The 26,500-nt window shown below is 38.4% G+C and overlaps 1 protein-coding gene across 3 annotated transcripts in view; it reads left to right on the top strand.

Moving 5' to 3' along the window:
• Nucleotides 1-691: 691 nt before the first annotated feature.
• The window catches only part of SH3GLB1 (SH3 domain containing GRB2 like, endophilin B1), a 34,689-nt gene continuing 8,880 nt past the window's right edge, over nt 692-26,500 (top strand). The window contains exons 1-7 of one of the 3 annotated variants that reach the window (XM_084874437.1): nt 850-1,081; nt 11,593-11,734; nt 14,709-14,837; nt 19,182-19,315; nt 20,957-21,049; nt 24,095-24,130; nt 26,022-26,045. In XM_084874437.1, the coding sequence (XP_084730563.1) occupies nt 1,010-1,081; nt 11,593-11,734; nt 14,709-14,837; nt 19,182-19,315; nt 20,957-21,049; nt 24,095-24,130; nt 26,022-26,045 (630 nt within the window). In that variant the 5' untranslated portion in view covers nt 850-1,009. Of the gene's footprint in view, nt 1,082-11,592; nt 11,735-14,708; nt 14,838-19,181; nt 19,316-20,956; nt 21,050-24,094; nt 24,131-26,021; nt 26,046-26,500 lie in introns of all 3 variants that reach the window. The other 2 variants (XM_084874438.1, XM_084874439.1) reach the window with 2 other exon arrangements.

Raw genomic sequence — 26,500 nt, 5'->3', positions numbered from 1 at the left:
TGTGGCCTCCACTTGGCACTCTGTGTCCTGGGCATCATACTTCGCACACAGTGGGCACCTAGGGTTGACCCTGTGAGGTAGTCACAAAGTCCTTGGAGGCAGCCCATAGTTAGAGCTTCTGCTGGGGGTGAAATCCCCAAGGTGGTCAAGTTAAAGAACAGAGAGCATCTTGACGGCAAGGACAGTCTTTTTAAAGCATGGTATCTCCAGCACCCGATTCAGCTCTGGTACACAGTAGATAATTCAATAATGCTGAATGAATGAATGAATGAATGAATGAATGAATGAATGAATGAATGAATGAAAACCGGCTCGGCGGGACACTAAATCAACCCCATTCTGCCACTTCAGAGACCAGCGGGCGCGGGAACAAGATGACAGGGAGCTGTTGATTCTAATCACACAGCTACTGCATGCAATTCTGTGTTCCTACATCCATATTTTTTTTTTTCTCCAAATAAGAGGAGGGGTCGAAGTTGTCTGCTTTTGGTTCTCTGGGACTAACCACAACGCTGCAGTCTTGCTGTGACCCCGCGGCACGCCCCTTCCAGCGACACCGACCTTCCCTCGGGGCGGAGCGAGCCGAGTTCCCGGCGCGCCCCGCGGCAGCGCCGCGACGGTCCTGAAGGGGTCGCTGTTCCCGCGAGAACCTCCACACAGGCCCCGCCCCGCGGCCCCGCCCGCTTCCTCCGCTGGGAGCCGGACCCACAGGCCGGTACGCCGCTCCGCTTCCGGCTCGCCCGGAAGGGACGGGCCCTGCGTCCCGGCTGCGGCGCCCGGGCCCGGGGGGCCGCTGGGAGGCGCTCGTTCTCTCCCCGTCGCCCCACCCTCTCTCGCTCCCCCCACCTCCCTGGACGGAAACGACAGCTGCGGCCGCGGGGCTGGCGCCGCCCCGCTCCACTCCCCACGTCTGCCCCCGCCCCTCCCGCCCGGCGCCCCAGCCCGGCCGCGGCGCCCCCGCCTACCCGCTAGGTCAGCCGCCGGCAGCTCCGCCCGGCTGCCGCGCAGCATGAACATTATGGACTTCAACGTCAAGAAGTTCGCGGCCGACGCGGGCACTTTCCTCAGCCGTGCGGTGCAGGTAGGCGGTGGGGGACAGGGGGGGCGTATCCCCGAGGACCAGGCCGGGGGAGATGCGGGAGCATCCGAGCCCGATGGTCGGTGCCCTCGCTCCCGGCCTCGCCGATCCCAGGGCCTGGCCTGCGGCGGCCCGAGCCCCGGGAGATGGGCGCGGCCTGGCGCCCCTGCGGGCCTGGCCGCCGCCCCCTGCCCCCCTCCAGCCCGGCCGCCGCCCCCTGGGGGACGAAGGGAGGCGGCGGGGTGTGGAGACGGGCCCCCCCGGAGGACACCTTGAGTTCGGCCTCGGGCCGGGACTCCGCCAGCACCGCCCGCCTGGCTGACACTCCCTCCTCCCCCCGCCCCGGACGCGGGTGCTCGTGTGACCTCCCTCCCGGGCGGGCGGAGGCCTGGCGAGCCCCGCTGGGGAGCCCGGAGACGGACTCTCCTGACCCCACCCCCGCCCTTTCTTCTCCTTCCTCGCACCCTCCCCGCCGAGGCTTGGAAGGAAGTGTCCCTTTCCTGCCCCTCTGCCCGGAGCGGAGCCAGCGCCGCTCCCTCCTTTCCGCCCCCCCAAAGGCCGGCCCGGGCTCGGCAGCCGCGGGAGACGTGGAGGTCGCCTTTGCTGAGGCCACGGGGAGCCTGGGGCGTGGGGCTTCCCGCACATTTGCAAAACGGGAAGCACCGGCTGCAGGGCCGGGAGCCTGGGGGGGGGGGGGGGGAGGAGAGACTCGTGTTGTGCCTGTGGTCACGGGGGTGTATGTTCCACATACACTCTTATGAGGGAAAGGTAGCCATCCCCCGGTTACTCCGCAATCAAGGAAGTGTCAGTCCGAGGGACCCTGGACGATTTTCTGCTGTCGTCACCCACACGATGGCAGCTCGGTTAAAAATCTGCGAACAGATGTACATTCTGCCACAACATGGGTTAGAAACAGTCTGGTGTTTAAGTTAATGACATAGCCACAGTAGCAACAGCGTGCTCTTTTGTAAAAGAGAAAGACAAAAATGGTTTTCTAATGTGCGTATCAAATTGATAGACTGAGATGTAAAGCAGTTGTCTTGCTTTGCCACTTTACCCCAATTTTATTGGCACCGTCGATCTTACATTATTGCACTGTTCTTGGCAAAAGAATGGTAGAACTAGGGGCAATAGCTGCCTTATATTGTGTGTGTGTGGGGGGGGGGGGGCGGGAGTGAGACACGATGTCAAACATTTCACTTGACAGAGTATCTTCAGTCCTTTCTGTAACTTTGCCAGGTAGATGTTATTAACCCCCTTTCTATATGAGGAAGCAGCCTCAAAGAGGTGAGTAACTGGCTTAACTTGCACGGCTAGTATATAGCAAGTGCTGTCTGACCTACTATTTATTGCAAGCTGCTCCTCTCTTCTTGGATAAGCATGGCAAAGTTCAGGATATATAGAATGTTACTGCCTAGAAAGGGATTAAGCATCATCTAGGACACGCCGAGCATTTCAATAACTCTTAGGGCAAGTAACCCGTAAGAGATGGGAAATTCCTTCTAAGTCTTGATTTCCAAGTTACAGACTCTGCATGGTGAGTAATAAGCTAGCCACCTTAACCTTCTTCTCCCCTTCCCCCACTAAAATATGAGGTATATTGAAAAGGCATTGAATCTTATAGTTAGAGTAAGTTTTTTAATTTAAATTAGCCTCGTACCCATAGTTCAAAGACTCATTGCAAGAAGAATGTAGTGAGTGAAGGTCTGAAATGAATTTTGATTTATAAGACTTAATGTTAACTGCAAAAAAGGCAGAGACTTTGGTATTGTTTCAGTGCTGATTCCCTATGAAGATGCTGAATGCAAATATGACACCAAATAATGCCACTCTTTTAAATGCAGTTAGCTATAATTCAGGAGCATAATCCAAACTGCTTAAATATAGGACACATAAATGGTCAATAGACTAGATTTTAAAAATCTGTCAAAGCCTTCAAAAGATGCATTATTTTCTAAATGAATTTTAATTACTGATTGTTTCAAATTCTTTAGGAAAGAATTTTTAAATTCTGTTCTACTCTGTTAACTATCAAATAATTTTCAGTATTAAATACTTAACTGCATACAACATGACTGTCCGTCACTACTATTTTTAACACTGGTGATACAGTAATGAACAAAAGCAAGAAAATATCTGCCCTCCTGGAGCTCACAATCTAGCAGAAGAGGACAAACCAGTAAATAAATACATCAGGTGGTGATGGAGAAATAGGCCAGTGAGGACTGGTTAATGGTAGAAGGGATGGTGTTGCCCTGTTGTGTAGACACGGTGGTTGGGGCAAGCCTTTCTAATAGGATCAAATTCAGAGGCCTCAAGGAAGTGACAGTTTCCAGTCTTTTGAACAAAAAAGCATTTCAGTCATAGGGAACAAGAATAGACTGAAGTTGCAGGGCGTACTAGGGAGACCCGTTAGGGAGCTGTGGACTTAAGCTAGGCAAAAAGTAAAAGGTGATGTGACATAAGAGTGATAGCAGGGGAAATTCACAATCTAGCCAGTATTGCTTGTTATATTGGCTTTGTGCTGTGAGAGAAAATGAGTCAAAGGATGACTCCGGTGTTTTGGCTTGAACCATTTACTAAGAAAGGACATATTTCAGGAGGAGCAGGCTCCTTATGTTGAGTCTGTATATTTTAAAGATATATTCTGAAATTTGTTTAAATTGTATCATGTCTGAGAATTATTTTAAAATATTTCAGAAGAAAAAAATGGGAGCAGTTAAAACAACATTTGCAGAATGTTGATAGTTTGAAGCTGGGTTGTGGGTTCATGTGATTTCATTATACTATTAGGCTTTTGTATATGTTTGACATTTCTATAATATTATATATATATATATATATATATATATATATATATATGGAAAAATATGGTTCCAAAATGTACCATGTGAAGTTTGGAATGCTGTCTGGTAATTTTCAACAAAACATTGCTTCTCAGTATTTAGTCAGTGACTGAGTTCCTGCTCTAAAGTGAACTGACATCAGTACAGTGCCACAGTGCCAAGTTTCATGCTAAGAATGGAAGAGTTATGTATGCCAGTTACTCATTATAAGTAATGAGAAGAATAGGGATGGAATTCAAGTTCATATTTCTACCTTAAAGAATAGGCCATTCTCTGGTTAGTCAGCTGCCATACATTTTTTTCATTTTACTTAAAAAAAAAATTTTAATTAAGAATTGAAATGGCCTCTATTTTTTAAAAAGTAAAATCAAACTATTAAAGCATATAAATGGATCTCATCACTCCATTCTCACCCTTCTAAAATGTATGTTCCTTAGTACTTTAAAATAGTATTTATGGTAAAATGTATAAATGAATATAAATATTCATTCTTTAATAGTCCATTTGGGTGGTTTTGTTGTTCTTAACTCCCTCTAAACAATAGAATACAAGTTATCTTCCATCAGTTGTTACTTCATTAGTGTCTTAAAAAACTTTTATTAATTCATGGAATCTGTGTCTTCAATCCAAACTCCTTTGTTGAGCATTAAATACTCCCTTCCAGCTTTATTTTTCATTTTACTCATATATAAACATCATTCCTATTAAATTATTTTCTAATTTTAAAAATATCTTACACTTTTCTAATTCTAGACTTTTGTTCTTAAGTAAATTGAATGCTCTCTGCTGTCTCTCTGTAGTCTTTTCTTGCTCTCAAGATACAACTTCAAGTCCATCTCAGACCACAGGTGCTTAGTGTGAAATCCTCTGTCATTTATCAGTTCTGTATATGGCAATTTTCTCCTAATGCACTGTTATGTAAGACCCCTTGGAGATCTAAAATCTGTTATTCTGTGGCTTTCATATTTTTAATAAGATTGTATGCCTCAAAGAATTCTTTCTTATTCCCTTCTCACAGCATCTAACATTAGTTTTTAATTATTTATGTCATTTTCTCCAAACAAGATCCATAACTAAAATTTACTCTTTTGAATCATTTAGCATGTTAAATAATTTTGTTATTTTCATTAGTATTTTTCTAATATTATATCTGCTGACCTTGAAGTTGATTAATTCTAAAATATTAAACTTCAACTCAACTTATATTTATTGAATACCTCTTAAGGTGTTTGGCATTGAAGAATTCAAAGACGAATAAGACCTAGTTGCTGCCTTCAAAAGACTTCATAGTCTAGTCCTAATTTGTCATAATTAAATATTTTACTCTTTTTAGTAAATATCTATTTTACTTGGTTTAATAAATATTTCAAGTGTGCATATTTTAAATTTAGAATTGATATTGAAGCAAAACTTTGCTCACGATCTGTAAAATAAGAGTGTATACTGTCTAAAAAAATTTCTCAAGCTAAATTACATAGGGAGGAGGTTATATTAATTTCCTTTGAACTGACGTTATGAACTTGATGATTGCCAGGTATTTTCTGATAGGGGGGAAATGTCTATAAAATTTAGTTGCATGCTTGACCTCAGTCTCCCACTTAATTTACCAAGCACTAATGGTGGGACTGAGCTGGTGATATAAATATGAGTATGATGTACCCTCAACTAACTCCTGTCAGTTGTTAATTTGGATGGAATTCCAACTTGGCCAAATACTTTATCTGAAGCCCTTCTGAAATTCCATTTCCTTCATAGAATTTAAACTGCAAATAACTTGACTGTGTCTCTCAAATTCTAATATATAATACATGTGACATTCAAAGACCATATGTTTACTCATTATGTAAAAATTCTGTGTATTTAGTGCTACCCAAAACTGTGTTTACATCCTTTGGTGCTATTGGCATTAACTTAACAGACTACAAGTAGAAGATGGTTTCTTAACCTGATGTTAAAATAATTATGTATGGGTTTAGAACAGTGGTACTCAGTTTTAGCTGCACTTAAAATTAACTGAGGGATCTTTACAAGCCGCACCCTAGTCCAATTAAATTAGAATCTTTGGGGTTGGATTCAGCATCAGTATTTTTGAAAGCTCCCCCAAGTAATTCCAAAGTGCAGTCAAAATTGAGTACCAGTTGAAAAGAATCTACTTTATAGTTTACTAATACATTATATTCAAAATTTGTTATACATCCCCCACCCAAAGAACTTTGTTACTCTTAAAATATTACTTTACCCAGAGAATTGATGGTTAGACTTTATATGAGATAGATGTCTTGGATCACACAGCCTTTTTACTTGTGAGAAAAAAGTTCTTTTTTCTTTCTAATAAAGCAGGGTAGGGAATCCAGGCTCTCTATGCTATACTGTAGGCTACATTCCTGTCCTGTAGTGAAGGAAGGATTACAGGGCCTGGCAATATGGCTGACTCAGAGACAATCCTTTACAGTAAATACTTGCTGTCAAAAAAATTAATTAATACTTTAAATTAATACTTTTTACTACCATGGTCCAAACATATTCTGTGGTTCCTTGTCCCTGTGTCTTTATTCACGGCACTCGTATCTTACAATCTCCCTCTGCCTCCTACATGGTAGTCAGTAATCAAATTAAAGGTAACCTTAATCCTACATAGAACAAACAAAGAGTGGAGAGAGACATTACCCTATTGCTAATGTTACATATTTAGGTTGAAATCATAAATTTAAATTATTATTACTTAAATGTCCAATTGTAGAAGGCTTGATCATTCCCATGACTTTATTATGGTGGCGTAAGGATTTTTCTCATCGTTAATCAGAAGGTATGACATATTAAAATAACAAAATAGTACAATATTTAATAGATATATTTTTCTCTAAAACATTTTCAAGAATGCACCTACTACAGAAAATGAGTTATATCAAAAATTAAAAAGGTTTAAATATTCATGAAAATATGTATGGAGAACATAGTATATATTTTTTTCTACTGTATGTGAGATGTATAATCAACATATGACATGGTTCTTGCCCTCAAGGCTTTCATGATCTTAACAGTATTACCTAAAGGTAAACATAAAATTATTATAATGGTACCTTTTTCATAAGGACAAAAAAAAACCTATTCTTTAAAAAAAAAAAAAAAAGATTCCTTTCCTAATTACCTAAAATTTTGAATTTTACCCTTAAAAATTTTAGTTTTCAACATCTTTCAACCAAAATTATTAATAACTTCATAGAATTTAATGGTAATAGTTGTAATTACAAACTACGGTTGATTTTATTTCTCAATAAGATCTTTTACTAGACCCTTTTTATACTTCTGTATTTTTAACAGTGTCAGGGTTTTGATATATGTTAGAAAATGCCATTTACTAAGCTGTGCATTTTATATCAAACAGTCCAAAATTCATTATATAGGTAAGTAACATAATTTCAGTGATGAAGAAGTTGAGGATCAGACTGTTTTAATATTTTTTCCAAGGTGTCATACTCATACAAATAAATTATTTGTTGTAAATACTCATCTTTGCTCTAGTACACTTTCACACTTAAAAAAAAAAAAAGTGTAGAGATACCTGTAAGATAGTATGTGAGAATCATAAGAAAATCCTACCTAATCAAAGAATAGTATGCAAATTAACCATCACTCAGCTACACTCACAAGCCACACCCACCAGCCAATCAGAACAAGATAAACCCAACCAAGATGGCTACAGCCACAGAGAGCAAGAGAGAGGCTTGGGTTTCCCAGGCAATAGAAGAAGCCAAGCTTTCTGCCTGACCTTGCGCCTAAGCCTCCACTCAAGGCTACAAAGTTTCAATTATAGAAAGTAAACAAATCCAAACAGAAATGGCGGCAGCCACAGAACAAGCAGATGGCTTGGCTCCGCTCCAGGCTACAAAGTTTCAATTGTAGAAGGTAAATAAACCAGATACCAGGACCTCCTCTTGGGTCACCAAAGGACGTGTGGCTGGCCTGAAAACCACCACAGGCCTCTTGCTCAGGCCGCCTCACGCCCCAAGGGAACTCCCACCCTGATCCAGGACACCCTTCAGGGCAAACAAGCTAGTCCCCACCCATGCACTAGGCCTCTATCCTCCTATCTAATAAAAGAGTAATATGCAGATTGACCTTCACTCCAACACCCAAGATGGCTACCCCCATGTGATCAAAGATCCTGCCCCCGTGTGGACACAAGATGGCCATCACAAGATGGTCGGCAGGGGAGGACAGTTGGGAGGCACCAGGCCTGCAAGGGAGGGCAGTTGGAGGTGATCAACCCTGCAGGGAAGGGCAGTTAGGGGTGACCAAGCCAGCAGAGGAGGAAAGTTGGGGACTGGCAGGGGAGCAATTTGTTATCAATCAGGCTGGCAGCGGAATGGTTAGGGGGTGATCATGCTGGCAGGCAGAAACAGGGGCAATCAGGAAGGCAGGCAGGCAGGCAGGTGAGCAGTTGGAGCCAGCAGTCCTGGATTGTGAGAGGGGTGTGTGGGATCAGGCCTAAACGGGCAGTCGAATATCCCTCAAGGAGTCCCAGATTGGAGAGGGTGCAGGCTGGGCTGAGGGACACCCGTCTCCGTGCATGAATTTTGTGCACTGGGTCTCTAGTATAAATAATTAAGCAAACAAGCCTTTTGACCTGAAGATTGAAATGTTTTGTTTTTCAAATAATTAACTTTCTAATTGTTGGTTCTCTGAGATATTGGGGGGAAACTTGCCCTGAAACCTAACCTGTATCAGGTAAACTAAATGACTTACTTAAATCACTTTTTATAAACATTTTTTAGTAATTTCTAGCCTATTTGTTTTAATTCTAGTGTGTTTCTAAAAACCTTAGCTGGTTTGGTTCCGTGGATAGAGCATCGGTCCGTGGACAGAAGGGTCCCGAATTTGGTTCTGGTCAAGGGCACATACCTTACTTGGTTGCAGGCTTCTCCCCACCAGGGCGTGTGTGAGGCAACCAATAGATGTATTTCTCTCACATCGATATTTCTCTCTTTTTTTCCCCTCTCTCTTACACTCTTTCTAAAAATAAATAGAAAAATAACCTCTGGTGCGTATTTTTTTTAAAATCAATAAAGTTTAACATGATTTGATGTATTGAAAAAAATAGGCCTGCAGGTTTATAATGTTTGGGTAATATTTTTCATTTAGCTCTCTTATAATAGTTCTTAGCAGAGTGCTTTGCACAAAGATTGACCTAATAAATATTGGTTCTTAATTATGGATCTGTTTATTGCCGTTTTAATCTAGTCTTGATTTTTAAGTATAAATTAAAGGCTTCTACAAAATATATATATTTAGAACCACTAATGATCCTCCATAAATGCAACTGGAAGATAAATCATCAGAGAAATGTATACTCTTCCCTTGGGTCTTTACATAGCTCGTTTGTTATCATCCCATCTCAGTTGTTGCCAGTTCAGAGAGGCTATTTTTGTTACCACCCACATCTGGCAATCCTCAAACTTCTGCTCCCTCTTCCAGGTTAAGCTTGCATATCCTTCTGCCTTTTAAACCTTCTGATTCTCCTACCCTCCCTCTCCCTGAAGAATGAATTCTTCAGTTCTCTACACTTGAATCCATTAATTCAAGCAGTTAATCATTTAGTAACTTACTTAAGGAGTAATAGGACCATCTATGTTGGTCCTCTCTCTACCTTCTTTTTATCTTTGTATCCTTATTATCGAAGTATTTAATTACTTGTTTATTGTCTGGATGATCTACTTGTAGATGATCCTTTGTAGATAATGTTCACCTAGGTGTATTAACTTGTAAAGTTCTAATCTCTATCTCTACAGGGATCTGAAAGAAGACTAGAGTTCTCTCTTAAGATCGAGATTGCATAGTTACCCAGCTGATTTTGGGAGACGGGTTTTGACTTTTGCCTAATGCCTCTCCTATCCTCAGTTACAATATAGTCAAGTTACTGGCTTAGGCAATACCTTTGGAACTGCTTTTCTCAGTCCCACCTATTGGGTGAGAGCTTGGTTAAGGCCAGTCTCAATAAGGCCTAAGACTTGACAAAAACTATTAAAGCTGTTATTTCTAGCACCTGAACAAAACCTTGGTGGGGGTTGTAAAGTTTAAAATTAGCATTCTAGAGGACCTTTCAGCTAAAAATGCTAAGTGATAATCAACTGAAAGTATCAGACCAAAAACAAGGATGCTGCAAGAAACATAATAAAACTCAGACAAGTGGAGCAGGAGAAGATATTTAAGAAATGAGAATGGCGCCAAAACCGGTTTGGCTCAGTGGATAGAGCGTCGGCCTGCGGACTGAAAGGTCCCAGGTTTGATTCGGTCAAGGGCATGTACCTTGGTTGCGGGCACATCTCCAGTAGGGGGTGTGCAAAAGGCAGCTGATCGATGTTTCTCTCATCGATGTTTCTAACTCTCTATCCCTCTCTCTTCCTCTCTGTAAAAAATCAATAAAATATATTTTAAAAGGAAGGAAGGAAGGAAGGAAGGAAGGAAGGAAGGAAGGAAGGAAGGAAGGAGGGAAGGAGGGAAGGAGGGAAGGAGGGAAGGAGGGAAGGGAAGGGAAGGGAAGGGAAGGGAAGGGAAGGGAAGGGAAGGGAAGGGAAGGGAAGGGAGAGAGGGAGAGAGGGAGAGAGGGAGAGAGGGAGAGAGGGAGAGAGGAGAAAAAGCAAGGTAAACATTATATTTTGTTACCCGGAAATGAGTCATGATTAATGAGCATAGAATTAGTGCTAGTGATATGCCTGTGTTATGATGGGAAAAGCAACATCATATTCTAGGAAAAAAATTATTCATGATAAGCAGGCTGAGTCATCACTTCTAGTATTTAATGAAAAATATCCAGAAGTCTTCATAAAATCTAAAGAGAAGAAAATCTTTTTACTTCTTCGTTACTGTATGTGCAATGCTGCCTTTCCTGAAAAACCAACACGAGATAATATACATTGAGTATATTTAACTACACTTTATGATCTTTAAAAGATACATTCATAGTATGAATAGGATATATTCCAAAAGTTAGTGTATCCATCAATTGCTAGAACATATCCTGAAGAAACAACTTAAATTATTGTTTTTCAGAACATCTCATAAAAGCCTATCTAACTAAGTATGATTGAAGTGCCAATAATATAATGCCACATTAAACATAAACACCCCTTTTTAAACTCATTAACAATGATCAGGCATTGAACAATGTGATTTACATACATACTCTTAATTAACTTTCAAAGTACTATAAGAAATAATCAGCTCTTTTTTATGATAGAGGATACCTAAGGAAAAAATTTTCAGAAGCTTGCTCAGGTCACACAACATTGCAGTCAGGGTATGAATTCATATCCATCTGACTCAAAGCTCTTACTCCTTACTGTTATGATACCTGTATAAGTCAGAAATATTTATATACTCTATATACCAGACAGTGTGTTCGTTTTTTGGGTTTTTTTTAGAATTCACATCCTGCATTTTAGCAGAACTGAGGATGCGTGTTAACAATAAGATAGGATTATAAGTGCTACAAAAAAGGTATAGATAAGGGCAAAATTATTGTAGAAGCAAAAACAGTAACATTTACATGCAATGGTTTACAAATAATTATATGTTTGGGATTGTTTGGATTTGTTTTTAATTATTAATATAGGTTGCTAAAATGTATTTGCAGTATATTTAATATTGTCTTAAAATAATCACTAACAGTTCACAGAAGAAAAGCTTGGCCAGGCAGAGAAGACAGAATTGGATGCTCACTTAGAGAACCTTCTTAGCAAAGCTGAATGTACCAAAATATGGACAGAAAAAATAATGAAACAAACTGAAGTGTTATTGCAGCCAAATCCAAGTAAGAAACTTTTTACCTTTCGTCTACCTTATTGACTATTCCTATTTAAAAAATTCTGTTAGTAGGGTTTTTAATGTTAAAAAAGGTTTTAATTTCTATTGGAAAACAGAATTTTTTGTTTATAGCTTTGAGATTATGGTTATTTTTTATGTGTCTTGCTTAAGAAGAGGGTGATAAACATTATTTTGTGTATCACCTAACAAACTGACAACATTTTCAGGCTTTTGTAAAATCTTCTTGAAAATTCAATTTCAGGCAGTGACTTTGAATTTTAAGAGACATAAAGGTCTATGAGAAGAAATTAAATTGCTCTTCCTGTTTCATCCAAGGGAGAATTATCCCTAAATAATTAAAGGGAAAGTTAATTTGTTACCACTTGTTTATGTTAAGTTTTACGTTTTTACACAGTTATTCCATTTGGTTTCCTGACAACCCTAAGCAGATCACTATATAAATAACTTTGCAAGTAAAAGGCACCATACTTGTTTATTAATTGAAACTCACAAGGTAGCATTTTATATAATTTACCATAGCTAATTAGAAGGGGAACTTGAACTAGAACCAAGCACATTGACAGTCTTTTCACTGGAAACTTACATATCAAAATTGAAAGACAAAGGCAACAATGAATGCTTTCCTTCCTCTTTTCCTCCAATGTTATTGTGACCGCGTTGTGAGTGCCATAAAATTTTTTTTTTTTTTGCCATAAACTTATTTTTAAGTACTTAAAATTCCAACTTTGTTGCTATTGCATAAAAACTCAAGCACTGTGCAAACTATTCGTAATTATTTGCAGTTTTATTGAAATTGCAGTGACTTTTTAAACTAAGCCTTTTATACTTTGAGGCCTAGTCTTTGGTTATTCATTTAAGGCTACTTAAATTATATACCATGGCACCAAAAAAAGAAAAAATAAGAAAAGTAGAATGTTTTCCTCTTATTCCTTGCTCTGTCCAGAGTTCCTTGGCACACATAGTCTGTTCTAAAACATGTTTTCCAGAATGGCAAATAAAGTCATGCATGACTAGTAAACAGGAATGGTGTTCTTATAAAGAAGTTATAATGGCTCATAAGTATTATTTTATATTAGTGTTTTAATTCAAAAGTAGTAACAATTCTTTTTATTTTTTTGTTTGTGCTCTGGTTATAAAGTTACTTAGGTTTTGTGTGGTTAAACCCAGCTATTTTTCTGTAAGTCCTGTCATTTTTAGTGTATGATTTTTTAGAACTTAGTGTTTTTCAGAAATATATATTAAATTATAGCATAGTTACCTAAATGTGTTTTAAGACTTAGTGAAATGAAACATTTATTTAAAATTAACTGAATGAAATCAACATGGGATTTATACTTTTTACCAAATAGGTAGAAAACAGCAAAGCTTAGAATTTTTGTGGTGGTCAGAAAATAAGATTCTGAAACTTAGGTAACATCATCTAAATGATTCATTTTAAACTGACTCATTTTGGTTTTAATTCATTTAATGTTTTTTAAAATCACTGCTTAAAAACTCTTCTGATACTGTACCAGTGTCTACCACAAAAGTGTATTTTATGTTTTTATAATTAACACTTTTGCCAACTCTTGAAGTGTTTCTGTATTGGTTTAGCTTATTTTTGAAATTTCAGTGCACTGTGTAAAACTTACACTTATGGAGGAATTATGTGAGATGCTTAAAAGGAACATATTTAACTTCTTTTTTTATTATAATTTTAATTTATATTTAATCATAGTTTCTGGAAATTTGAACTTTTTCTCATTTGTCTCTGAAATACTTCACTGTTAGGCAGTAATGTAAATGTGAGTTTCTTGAATATTACACTAAAATGTTTATTCATATTTTTCCCTTTCCCATTTATACTAATGTTCTATAATTGCCTTTAACCTTTTCTCTTGTATTTTAATTTTATTTGTAATGGTGAAATATTGAGTGAATACATGCCCAGAGGTATCTATGTATCTATAAGTATATACTTTAAATATAATTAAATACAATTAAGCCAAGGCATCATATTACTGATTTCTGTCTGCAGACTATTCCAAGCCTGGATTACTCTATTCTTAAACCCCTATGCCTATATTTAGACGCTAGGAAGGAGAGTCAACTTTGAGCAAGCAAAAGCCAAAAAAAGGTGTCAGAAGTATGTGACTCTTTGGTTCTTAAAGGTACCTTATATCCATATTTTCAAATCCTGCTTTAAAAATTGAAAACATATATCCAGAGTTAAAAGTTAGCCATTATATGAATGGGGCAAATGCAATTTCACTAAATATAAAGTGAATACTACCCCTTTTTTGGAACGTAAAATCCCATAAAATACTCATAATGGTTTTACTGTACTTTAAAATATTTTTGTTCCAAAATATTTTTCATATTTCTAAAATAGTAAGTTTCTTAGAGCTATATAATACTCAACATATAAATAAAAAATTATTTTATGTAATAAACGGCTAGTATGCAAATGGACAGAACAGCGGAATAACTGGTGGGTGTTATGTGCACTGACCACCAGGGGGCAGACACTCAACGCAGGAGCTGCCCCCTGGTGGTCAATGCTCTCCCACAGGGGGAACGCCACAAGCCAGGCTGATGCCTGGAGCACAGCGGTGGTGGCAGGAGCCCCTCTCCCCAGAAGCCTCTCAGGCCTCCACGGCAGCACTAAGGATGTCCAACTGCGACTTAGGCCCGCTTTCCAATGCCCTACTGCAGTTTAGGCCCGCTCCCCGTGAATATCCCCTGAGGGCTCCTGAGCTGTGAAAGTGCACAGGCCAGGCTGAGGGACCCCCCGACCCCCACCTCCACCCCTTGGTACACGAATGTCATGCACGAGGCCGCTAGGATATTAATATAAGTACTTGAAAGCATGCTAATTTCATGTTAATTTTACAGGGCGATAAATGGCTGGTAGTGGAATAAAAGAGTCTTTTAAGTAGTTTTACTGTTTTGAAATTGGTAATTTTAAACTTTTCATGTAGATGCCAGGATAGAAGAATTTGTTTATGAGAAACTGGATAGAAAAGCTCCAAGTCGTGTAAACAACCCAGAACTTTTGGGACAATATATGATTGATGCAGGGACTGAGTTTGGCCCTGGAACAGCTTATGGTAAGTGAGAAGCAAAAGGTCTATTTATCTTGTAGATTTTTACTACTTAAGAGACATCATTAACATTTACCTAATATTCGTGGAATCACTTTTCAAAATTTTTGTTAAAATTTTCAAGGAAGTGAGAACTATTGGTAAGAAATAAGTATGTTCATTTCAAATTAATTTAATTAAGCATATATTATTCTGAGCTTTCATATGATCTTTTTATGTTTAAAATGTTAAGTGGATTCTTCACTTGCACTCTTGCAATATCTCTGTTGTGGTACTTAAGATACATTGTAGTTTTTGTTTATATAGGTCTCCTCTTTTTTTTTTTTTTTTTAAAGCTTTCCTGAGGGCTTCTTTATTTCTATAAAAAAAGTTCCTGACACATTGAAAGTGTTGGAATCACTATTGCTTTCATTACACATAATGTCATTAATACAAAAATGTTAACAATGGTTATCTCTGGATGTTTGGATTATATTTCATTTCCATTTTCTTCATATAGTTTCATTTTTTTTATGATCATGTTTTACAGTTTCTTCAGCTTTGTTAGTTGTTGTGCTGACTCTTTTAATGTATTACTCTGGAACTCAGAGTTATGTATTACTATTTTTCAAATCTAATTTTCTCAGAATATACGGCAATTTTGGATTTCTATAGCTTTTTTCCTTTTTCTCTTTTTTTTATATTTTATTGATTTTTTACAGAGAGGAAGGGAGAAGGATAGAAAGTTAGAAACATTGCTGAGAGAGAAACATCCATCAGCTGCCTCCTTCACACCTCCCACCAGGGATGTGCCCATAACCAAGACACATGCACCCGACCGGAATCAAACCTGGGACCTTTCAGTCCACAGACCGACACTCTATCTACTGAGCCAAACTGGTTAGGGCTATAGTTTTTTTCCTGTTGTTCAAGTCTTTTTAAGACTTCTGCAAGAAATTGGTTTTAAAAATTGATATGAAATTCTAGGTAAAATAAATGATTTTTATATGTAGTCCTGATTTATGAAATAGCTCACAAATTCTGGAACTAAATAAACTTTACCCTGTTTCCCTGAAAATAAGACAGTGTCTTATATTAATTTTTGCTCCCAAAGATGCGCTAGGTCTTATTTTCAGGGGATGTCTTATTTTTCCATGAAGAAGAATACGGTACGCATTTATTGTTAAATGAAAATAAAGGAAATTTATTACCTGTATACGGTACAATAGTTGTCAACACAAACCAGACAAACTGTGAATCCTATAGTATCAAGAATTTACCCATTTATTCAATGACAATCATGTCATCATCTTCTGGAACATCATCATAACAATCCAATTCCTGAATTTCCTGGTGAATTTCTTGTGACTCCATTTCTTTCAGAATCAGTGGACCAAATCTCTCATATTTAGCCTATGAGGGCCTTATTTTCGGGGGGATGCCTTATATTTCACTCAGAAGGAAACCTGTAAGTAGGTCTTATTTTCGGAGGATGTCTTATTTTCAGGGAAACACGGTAGTAGTTCTCTATGTTAGAGGAAAAACCTAACTACTGCACAATCAATGCCATTTAACCCATTTAGATGTACAACTTTAAAATTTTTACATTGTGTTCTTCAAAATTTTTTTCAGAAGTTGGGAGATACTTTAAATATATTTTATTGATTTTGTACAGAGAGGAAGGAAGAGAGATGGAGAGTTAGAAACATCGATGAGAGAGAGTCATCGATCAGCTGCCTCTTGCACACCCCCTACTGGGGATATGCCCGCAACCAAGGTACATGCCCTTGACCGGAATTGAACCCGGGACCCTTCAGTCCCCAAGCTGACGCTCTATCCATTGAGCCAAACCGGTCTCAGCATTGGGAGATACTTTAAATTTGTAGTTTTATTTCTAAAGTTTAGTTATTAATTTAAGAAAAACTATATATATTAAGCAGATTTTTGTATTACCTGCTTGTACCAGGCACAGTTAGATGCTGGAGTCATAAAAGTTTAAGGAGACCCAGGCCTATCCTTTACCAAATTGAAGGCCTAGTGGAACATGATCATTTGAAAGGCTTCTAAATTTTTTTCTTTTATAATTAATCTGTTTTTATCTCTAGTAATTTCATTGAATGTACCCTGATTATTGGAATTGAGCTTTGAGAATCTATATTATTAATTGATAATAGCTAACAATTGAGTATTCCAAGCAATGGAATACTGTATTATAAGTATTATTTCAATAAATCCCCACTTTATATCCTACTTATAAATTCTATCTTCATTTTAGAAAAGGAAATTGAATCTTAGAGAGGTTACATAATTCATCCATGATCTTATACCTAGTAATTCAAATATAGATCTAAATCCAGAAATTGAGCTCTTAACTGCTGTGTTATATTACTTCCTTACCAATCAGATCTAATCTAATTCTAACATGAAGGAATTAAGATCCACAGAACTAAAGCTCATTAGAGATAAAACTGGGAGTAGAATCTTGATCTTGTGTTCCCTTTTTCTTCCACAGTACTTTTCTTTCAAAACATGGATTTTTTTTCTTTAACTTAAAATACAAATATGTAGTATACTGTTAATTATAGATATTTGAGGTAAGTACATAAATATAGAAACAGAAGACAAATTTTGTCTTGATTACTTAATAAAATATTTTTAAGCACTATCTATGTATCTATCTATCTATCTATCTATCTATCTATCTATCTATATAAAAGCCTAAGCTGCTGGTCAGCTATTCGACTGTTCAACCGGTAGTTATGACGTGCACTGACCACCAGGGGCAGATGCTCTGGTGGGTAGGTCAGCTTGCTGCTGGGGTCAGGCCAATCAAGACTGGGCGAGATGGGCTGGACATGCCTTGGAGCCCTCCTGCAGTCCTGGCCTGTGCCCTCTTGCAATCTAGGACCCCTCTGGGGATGTGTGCAGGCCAGGCCAAGGCACCCCATCGGATTCGTGCACCAGGCCTCTAGTACTTTTATAAACAAATCTACACTATTTGAGCTGTGATAGTACATACTTTTCATTATATCCACCCTCTTTTGTCCCATTGATGGAATTAGTACAATTAAATGATGAATTTATCTTTGTCATTTTTACTTAGATATTTATAATCTTACTAGAAGCCCAATGCATGAAATTCATGCAGGCAGGAGAGGGTGGGGTGGGAAGGGTATCCCTTAGCTTGGCCTGCACAGTCTCCAATCTGGGACCCCTTGGGGGATAACCAGCAGTCTGACATCCCTCTCACAATCCAGAACTGCTGGCTCCTAACCACTCGCCTGCCTGCCTGATTGCCCCTAACTGCTTCAGCCTTCCAGCCTGATCTTCCCTAACTGCTCCCCTGCTGGCTGGATTGCCCCTAACCACCTCTGCCTTAGCCCCACCTCCAAGACCCAGGATTCCCTTCACCAGCCGACCACAGGCACCTGCGATCCGGGCTTCCCTCTCTCTGGTCAGCCATAGACACCCAGGCTGGCTATAGCTTCGGGATGGTGGGCAGATGGTTTCTCCTGTGCTGCAGCCGCAAATGCTGGCTCTCAGGACCACAGGGTGGGCAGTGTCTCCATCTCCCAGGCCACAGCCAGCCACAAGTACTGGTGCCTGGTACTACAGTGTGGGTGGTTTTTCCATCTACCAGACTGTAGCCAGCCGCAGTAGCTGGCACCTGGACCATAGGCGGGCAGCTTCTCCATCTTCCTTAGAATGCAGTATGGACGACTTCTCCAGCTGGCTGCGGCCTGGGATCACAGGGCAGGTGGCTTCTTCATCTCCTGGGCTATAGCCAGCCTCAGTTGCTGGCACCTGGTTTCTGTCTCCACCAGGATGTGGGCCAGGCAGACATGAGGCTTCTGCTGCTGGCTGAGCCCTGGGATCGTGGGGCAGGTGGCTTCTTCATTTCCCGGGCTGCAGCCAGCCTCAGGCGCTGGGGCCCAGTTTATCTGTCTCCTCCAGGACATGGGGCGGGCGGCTTCTCCAGCTGACTGCGGCCTGGAATCATGGGGCAGGCAGCTTTTTGGTCTCCCTGGCCGCAGCCAGCCTCAGGTGCTGGCGCCCAACTTCTTGGCTTCCTACAGGCTTGGAGCAGGTGGGGGGGCGGGGCAGGGCCCCTGCCATCTTTTCAAGTTAATTTGCATACTCTGGATTGGCTGGTGGGTGTAGCGGAAATACAGTCAATTTGCATCTTCCTCTTTTATTAGTGTAGATTACTTAAAATAAAACTGCCTTAACTACAGTTATTTCTGTTTGTTTTTTTACTTAAGTAAACAAGTGACAACTATGAAGCAGATCACATTGCTGATTTATGTTGACATGATTCTGTTTTCGACATTAACAAACAATGGTTTAAAAAAAGATTTTTTTCCTTTTCAGGTAATGCTCTTATTAAGTGTGGAGAAACACAAAAACGAATTGGAACCGCAGACAGAGAGCTGATTCATACATCAGCTTTAAATTTTCTCACTCCTTTAAGAAACTTTATAGAAGGAGATTATAAAACAATTGCTGTGAGTTGAAAAGTGCTTTAATTTTTAGTAAAATACTTTTATATATATATTTACAGTTTTTAATGAATAATTTGCCATCTTAACTGTATAGATGTCACAGATTAGAAATTTCAAATAACTTAGGTAGGTATGTATTTAACAACACAAAGCTAATCAAAATGAAGGACTATTGATGATATGGACTCCATTTTCATGTCCCTGTTGTGTTATTGAGATACTCTTATATCATTCTTATTTATTATCAACATTAAAATATAGAGAGAGAGGTTCCTGGAATGATTATTAAAATATGGCACAAAATATCACCATAGTATAGCCATATAACTATTCATTTAAAGTGGAAGCCAGAAACCAATTATTAGAAGCTATATTTCTGGCTGTTAGACTTCCTGTCCTTTTGCATCGCTAGAAGTCTGTTATTTTCTTTTCACATAACTGTTTTTTCCTGACGTGTAAGAAATAAATATTACCATTTTCCCAAACCTAATATATTAGTCTATTATTAAGTGATGGAGGATGGAGATTTAGGTAGCTATTGTTTTCTAAGATTATTGCAAGACTGCTCTAATTTAAATATTAGGTCAAACATTACTTACAGATTTCTTATTATAAAATATTACAGGAAACATATTCATAATGAATTTGTCTCTAAGTAAAAGTATTTGGCCTGAGATAAAGGAAAAATCAGCAAGTTGAAATACAATTTAAAAGATACTAGATTGTCAATGGGATGAAACTTGATAAATGAAATCTGTCTAAAATTAATAAAACCAACACTGCCTATTTTACAGAAGCTTGAAGTTCCCATGAGGAATTCTATGTTTATTCATTATTTATTCTGTAAGCTGGAATAGTAGAATTGCTCTCCATGCTATGGTACGTGTGATCACAGAAGATATCAAGCAGCTTTATACTAGACCTATACTTCCTTCATCATAGGCACTTTCTAGATAAACTAATGCTGTGAAAAGTTTTTCATACCAGTCTGGCTGGCGTGGCTCAGTGGTTGAGCGTTGACCCATGTACCAAGAGGTTGTGGTTCGATACCTGGTCAGGGCACATGCCCAGTTGCAAGCTTGATCCCCAATGTGGGGTGTGCAAGAGGCTGCCAATCGATGTTTCTCTCTCATTGATGTTTCTCTCCCTCTCTCTGATTTCAGTAAAAATATTTAATTTTTTATTTTTTTTTAAGTTTTTCATCTTGGACACTACTGACATTTTAGACTGAATAATTCTTTGTTGTGGAAGCTATACTGCATTGTGGGATGTTTAGCAGCATTCTTGGCTTCTACCATTGGATACTAATAATATTCCTCCCCCAATTGTGATAACCAAGAAGATATTGCCAAATTTTTCCTGGGGAGCAAAATCCCTAAGTATTAAGAATAATATTTCTTTGTATTCACTGTCACCTGCCATCTTGCCCAGATATCTGGAATGTCTCTATTGCTTTAAAATTGAGAACAGTAAGAAAAAGGAGTTAAATACTGGATAGCCAATTTTGTAATTATAGATCTCAGTTTATCAGATGATTCATATATTTTATGGAAAATAATACTTTAAATACTAATGTAAAATAATATTTTTAAAGTATGCTCTTACTGGATTTTAACATCATTAGCCTTTATATTTTTTTTATAGAAAGAAAGGAAGCTACTACAAAATAAGAGACTGGACCTGGATGCTGCAAAAACCAGACTAAAAAAGGCAAAAGCTGCAGAAGCTAGAGCTTCAGTAAGAAGTGTTCTTTAATTTAAAAAACATTTTAAGTTAATAATTTTCAAACTTGTAAAATATTTTACTCATATACAGTATAAGCTACAATTTGTCAGTAAGACTAGAATATGACTTTAGGGTGTTGTTTTTGTTATCAGAACTAAATACATCCAAATCAGTGCAAAGTACTTATATCAGCAGGCAATGTTCTTATTTCAGTGATACCCTTGTTGCTAAAAAACAAAAATTATGAGAATTATGAGCTCCTCAAGCAGTGTAATGTTACTTAAATATCCTCAGGCACTGGTTATGGCAAATAGGTTTTTTGGAGATAGGTTTATTATATTTGAAATAGAAAAACAAATAGTAATTAAGATGAGAATGAATCACACTAGAGAATGCTCATATGTGGCTTAAAAGGTAGATGTAATGCCCCTTCCACGTGAGACTCAAACTGATTAAAGGAGTTGTCACCAAGAATAGTTCCGAAAACATTCACACTGTGGCAACATGGACTGACGGGTGACTGCTTTGCAGGGAAGGAAGCCTATTTGGATAAATAAGTTCTTGTATACTTTTCATAAAAACAATCTCAGATAAAACCGAGTGGGTATATATTAAATATAGTAATTCAATTATATATATGTATATATACACGCACATATATATAAAACTTTGTAGAAAGGTTTTATTTATAAGCTTCTTATTTAATCTAACATTTATATTGTTTAAATCTTTATTCCAAAGTTTGAAGAGATGAATCAGATTTGAATTAGAACAACTTTGTGATAGTACAATATAAACAAATCTGGATTTTTTTAGGGGACGCTAATAAGTTAATTCTTAATTTGAGCTAAGAGATATGTTTTGTTAAGAGCCTTACATTCCCACTGCCTTCTGTTCACAATTCATTACCACTACCATCACTTTGGGAAAGAAAAGACTGAGACTTGATTTTGAATGAAATTTAAAACTGATAACTTGGTATTGGACAGTGATAACTTATGAGATTAACCCAGTGCCTTGTATATGTGAAATAAATTATTTTCTCCTATACTGTTCCCCTTTTGGAGATTCTATATTAGTTATTGCAGGAAAAGAGCTATCTTTGACAGGACAGTAATTCCAAATTCATTGTCAATTTTACCTCAGAATTATTCTGACATCATCTTCAGGAACAGCCTAACTTCCTTAAATAGGCTTTTTGTATTTACTTAGAGCAGTGGTCGGCAAACTGCGGCTTGTAAGCCACGTGCGGCTCTTTGGCCCCTTGAGTTTTTAGCAAAGGCCAGCTTAGGAGTACCCTAATCCTATCTAATAAAAGACTAATATGCAAATTAACCATCACTCTGCCTCACCCACAAGCCACGCCCATAAGCCATGCTCACCAGCCAATCAGGAGCAAATATGCAAATAAAGATGACTACAGCTATGGAGAGCAGGAGGGAGACTTGGGTTTCCCCAACAATGGAGGAAGCCAAGCTTTCCGCCTGCCCTTGCCAGCCTAGGCCTCCAGTCAAGGCTACAAAGTTTCAATGATGGAAGATACATAAATCCAAACAGAAATGGCAGCAGCCACGAGCTGGAAAGAGCAGGAAGTTAAGGTTGCCCCCGGTGATGGAGGAAGCCAAGCTTTCCGCACATCCTGGCCAGCCCAGGCCTCCGCTTAAGGCTACAAGTTTCAATTGTAGAAGATAAACCCTAGATACCAGGGCCTCCGCTTGGGTTGCCAGGGGGCATGGCCGGCCTGCAAACCACCACAGGCCCCTCACCCAGGCTGCCCCATGCCCCAAGGAACCCCCACACTGATCCCGGACATCCTTCAGCCAACCCCCACCCATGCACCAGGCCTCTATCCTATCTAATTAAAGAGTAATATGCAAATTGACCATCACTCCAACACACAAGATGGCTGCCCCCATGTAGTCAAAGATCCTGCCCCCATGTGGACACAAGATGGCCAACAAGGGAGGGCAGTTGCGAGGGACCAGGCCTGCAAGGGAGGGCAGTTGTGGGCAATTAAACCTGCATGGGAGGGCAGTTAGGGGTGACCAAGCTGGCAGAGGAGGGAGGTTGGGGGTGACCAGGCCTGCAGGGAAAGACAGTTGGGGGGAACCAGGCCTGCAGGGGAGGGCAGTTAGGGACAAATAGGCTGGCAGGGGAGCAGTTAAGAATCAATCAAACTGGCAGGGGAGTGGTTAGGAGATGATCAGGCTGGCAAGCAGAAGCTGTTAGGGGCAATCATGAAGGCAGGCAGGCAAGCAGTTGGGAGCCAGCAGTCCTGGATTGTGAGAGGGATATCTGACTGCCCATTTAGGCCTGATCCTACCAGGCCTAAACCGGCAGTTTGACGTCCTTCAAGGGGTCTCAAATTGAGAGGATGCAAGCTGGGTTGAGGGACACCTCCCCTCCTGTGCACAAATTTTGTGCACCAGGCCTCTAATTAAGTTGATAACAAATGTACCTACCTATATAGTTTAAGTTTTAAAAATTCAGCTCTCAAAAGAAATTTCAATCATTGTACTGTTGATATTTGGCTCTGTTGACTAATGAGTTTGCCGACCACTGACACAGAAAAATAGAAACTGTCAGAAGTTTGGGTTTCTTTTATTTTTTCTTCTTTGACACATTTCCTAGTTCTAAGTGGCAGCTGAAGAGGTTACTCTAACCTCAGACTTTCTTTGGTTTTACTTATTTATAAATTTCCATAGATTGTTTTATGACTAGTTATTCCTTTGAATGGGAAAGCTGTGGGTAATCAGAAGGGCTTTCATAGTGAACATTTTAATGAAAATTATAGATAATGGCAGCAGTTTTTAAAGTGATGCATTTTCCCTAAATGATTTTAATTTTAAATCAGGCATCAGCCATATTTTTTTTATCTTTGAATATTTGAATCTTTTGGAAAAGTAGAATAGGTACCACTATGAAATTCCATAGAACAAATAGAGGTTTTTTTTTTAAAGTAATAATACCTGTTTGTGTGTGCTTTATTGTGCAGAAATAACTTGTTTCACTGTGTTCATTGGTATGTGTTCTTTGTCTCTTACCTATGTATTTAAGCAACTAAACTCAGCTCACCTTGAAGGAGATAACATGGTAAATTTCTCTTACATGCTCAATTTCCTGCATGTAAAATGGCTAAAGGTTTGTTGGCCTACTGTGTTTTCTACATCTAGAAAAAAGTGCCTTCTCCTGCTATCATCTGCATTTAATGGTCTAAAATATTCAAAGCCATGCATTCATTAGTTTAACAAAATATATGTGGGATAATAGCCTAAGTAATATTGAAACTAAAAAGAAAGAATGTGTTCTAATTGCCAAATATATTAGCTATGCCAAATTCAGATTTTACAGTCTGAATTTACACACAAATTTATTGTGTCTTTTATGCCCTATAAAAGATCTTAATTTAGCTGGCACTTTATATGTTTACTTTTGGCAAAGAAAATTAACAAAAGTAATTTGTTAATTTTCTTAACAAATTTTAAATTTACTTAGCTTAGAGAAAGGTATAAGATATACATATTTACTGTGTTTCTCAGTACCTTCAATGTCCCCTTAATTTTCACCCAAACTCAACACAGAATGAATTTGTTTTGCAATTCCAGGCCAAGACAAACCCCAATAGTTTAGGTATTTATGTAGTGGCAAGGCCCATTCCTCCATACGATAATTTACTTAAGAAAATTGCTGAATAGAGATAATGGTGGACAAGAATTAAAAGTGAGAATTGTTATATGTAGTATCCAGAGTATATATTGAGCTTGATTTGAGGAAATTTTAGAGATGCTAGGATTTTTTTAAAATATATTTTTATTGATTTCAGAGAGGAGGGGAGAGGGAAAGAGATAGAAACATCAATGATGAGAGAGTCATTGATTAGCTGCCTTCTGCACTCCCCCTATTGGGGATTGAGCCACCCAGGCATATACCTTAACTTGGAATCAAACCCGTGACCTCTTGGTTCCTGGGTCAATGGTCAACTGCTGAGCCACACTTGGCCAGTTGGGAATTTTTTATTTTTTAACATAATAGAAATATGAAAAATCTGAACACTGCCCAAATCTTAAAAATGTTATCTAGTAAAGATTTATGAGTATTTGGTATATTATACTCCTAGATACATTACTTCCACAGAAGTAACAGGGAAATTGTAATAAAGTTGATAAATTGGCAGTTAAACTAACTGCTTTCATTTTCAATATTAGCATTGAACTAAAAATAGGAGGCGGGGGTAAGGTAGGAGGGGGGGTGGAATCCATGAATTCCTGACTAAATGAGGGCTTTCCTGAAATAGCAAGAGAATGCATTTATTTATTTTCATTGTCCTATTTGTATGAAAATGAAAAGTGTGAAACTATTTCTTTCTGTCATTGGTAAGTTAGTATATAAATCATAGGTTTTCTTTTGTAAAAATATCCTTACCAATTAGCAAGACTGTTTCATTTATCAGGCATTTGCCTTATTACTAATATCATCTACTTATAGTAAGATGTATTTAACTCTGGTAATTTTAAATTCATTATATTAGTATCTCTAGTTTATTGCCCTCCCTCCCATCCAATGACTTTATCCGTGTTCAGTGTACATTTACCTTTGCTTTATTTTAATTTCCTAAAGTTGTAGAATTTTAAGCCTAATGAGGAACTAGAAATCATTTGGTCCAAACTTCTCATTTTATAAATAAGAAAACTAGAACTAAGAGGGGTTAAATATTCCATTTTAGAAAATTGTTATTCTTATTAATTTATAGAATTAGTATAAGATTCAAAAATTGATAGTATTTATACATATAAAGACATACTTTCATAGTATATTAAGCTGTACTAATTTAGTTACTGCTATACTTCATCTAATAATGTGATGCTGAGAAAAGGAGTATGCCATTTGAATTAAAATATTTGCATTTCTCTATACTAAGTTGTAGAAAATGTTAAATTCCAACTTTCATGTTGTATATTTTTTTCTAATTTTTAATGCTGGCTAGATTTGGGCAGAGGAAGTGACAAAAGTAAGTAAATTATTAAACTACAGAATTATGAAACAAATTTAATTGTCATTCACTCAGAATATTGGATGATAACTGTGGGCCTAGACACAGTCTTTGTTACTGTGTCTTATAAAATCTGAAAATGATTATGGAACACTCAGGACCACAGAGCAATAGAACAGTGCTGCAGAGATATTGTTTGCGCACACTATTGATACCTGATAGATTACGTGGTAATCTTTATAGTGCCTTCCCAGAGACATTTAAATACTTGGTTTATTCATATGGCAATTATGTAAAATATAGCTAACATCATATTCTCTGTGTTCGTGTCACACAAATACATTTTTTAGGTAACTGAATCTTGTTCTCTCCAACACCAAAGCTTATTTTTCTGTCACTTTAGTTGAAAATCTTCGTAAAAAAGTATTTTGATGCTTCATTAAACAGAATAGCATATATTGAATTCTACTTAA

This window comes from Pipistrellus hanaki (assembly GCF_964339955.1).
Source record: "Pipistrellus hanaki genome assembly, chromosome: 2".
NCBI classification, from domain to species: domain Eukaryota; kingdom Metazoa; phylum Chordata; class Mammalia; order Chiroptera; family Vespertilionidae; genus Pipistrellus; species Pipistrellus hanaki.
The sequence above is the reverse complement of the archived record's forward strand: the minus strand, read 5'-3'. Positions and strand labels throughout refer to the sequence as shown.